General features: G+C 36.1%; 1 protein-coding gene across 1 annotated transcript in view; it reads left to right on the top strand.

The window, feature by feature from the left end:
* LOC119592179 overlaps positions 1-410 on the top strand; it is a gene marked incomplete in the record, with an annotated part of 12,907 nt that overhangs the window by 9,378 nt on the left and 3,119 nt on the right. Inside the window, 1 exon segment of the mRNA XM_037941009.1 lies at positions 1-143. Coding sequence (XP_037796937.1) covers positions 1-143 — 143 coding nt within the window.

Below are 410 nucleotides of genomic sequence, written 5' to 3'. Positions count from 1 at the left end.
CCAGTGTGTTGCAGGGTTGAAGGTGTTCTCCAGAGGCCTGAGCGATGCCTTCAGTGCCACCTTCAGGAGACGCGCCGCTGGAGTGAGGTTGGCCATTGTGGCTTTGCTGTTGGCGGATTTTTTCATTGCAATTGTCTTCGCTGGTGAGTTGCTCATTGATGTTTTTATTTTAGTGAATGATTGAGTTGTTTGATTGATGTGCTGTTGATGTATTGTTGGTGTTTTATTAATATCTAAGTTTTTTTTTTTTTATTGATTGAATGATTTGTTTGATGTGTTATCATTTCATTTTCTTTATTAATTTGTAACGCTGCTGTTTTTTTTTTTTATTGTATGATTTTTTTTTTCGAATGTTTTTTTTCCCTTCCTCTTTCCTCTATTATTATTGTGCCGTTGTTAATTTGGCTTAG

The sequence above is a fragment of the Penaeus monodon genome, chromosome 29, assembly GCF_015228065.2.
Source record: "Penaeus monodon isolate SGIC_2016 chromosome 29, NSTDA_Pmon_1, whole genome shotgun sequence".
Classification (NCBI taxonomy): domain Eukaryota; kingdom Metazoa; phylum Arthropoda; class Malacostraca; order Decapoda; family Penaeidae; genus Penaeus; species Penaeus monodon.
Note: the sequence above shows the minus strand (reverse complement) of the source record. Positions and strands in the feature narration are given on the sequence as shown.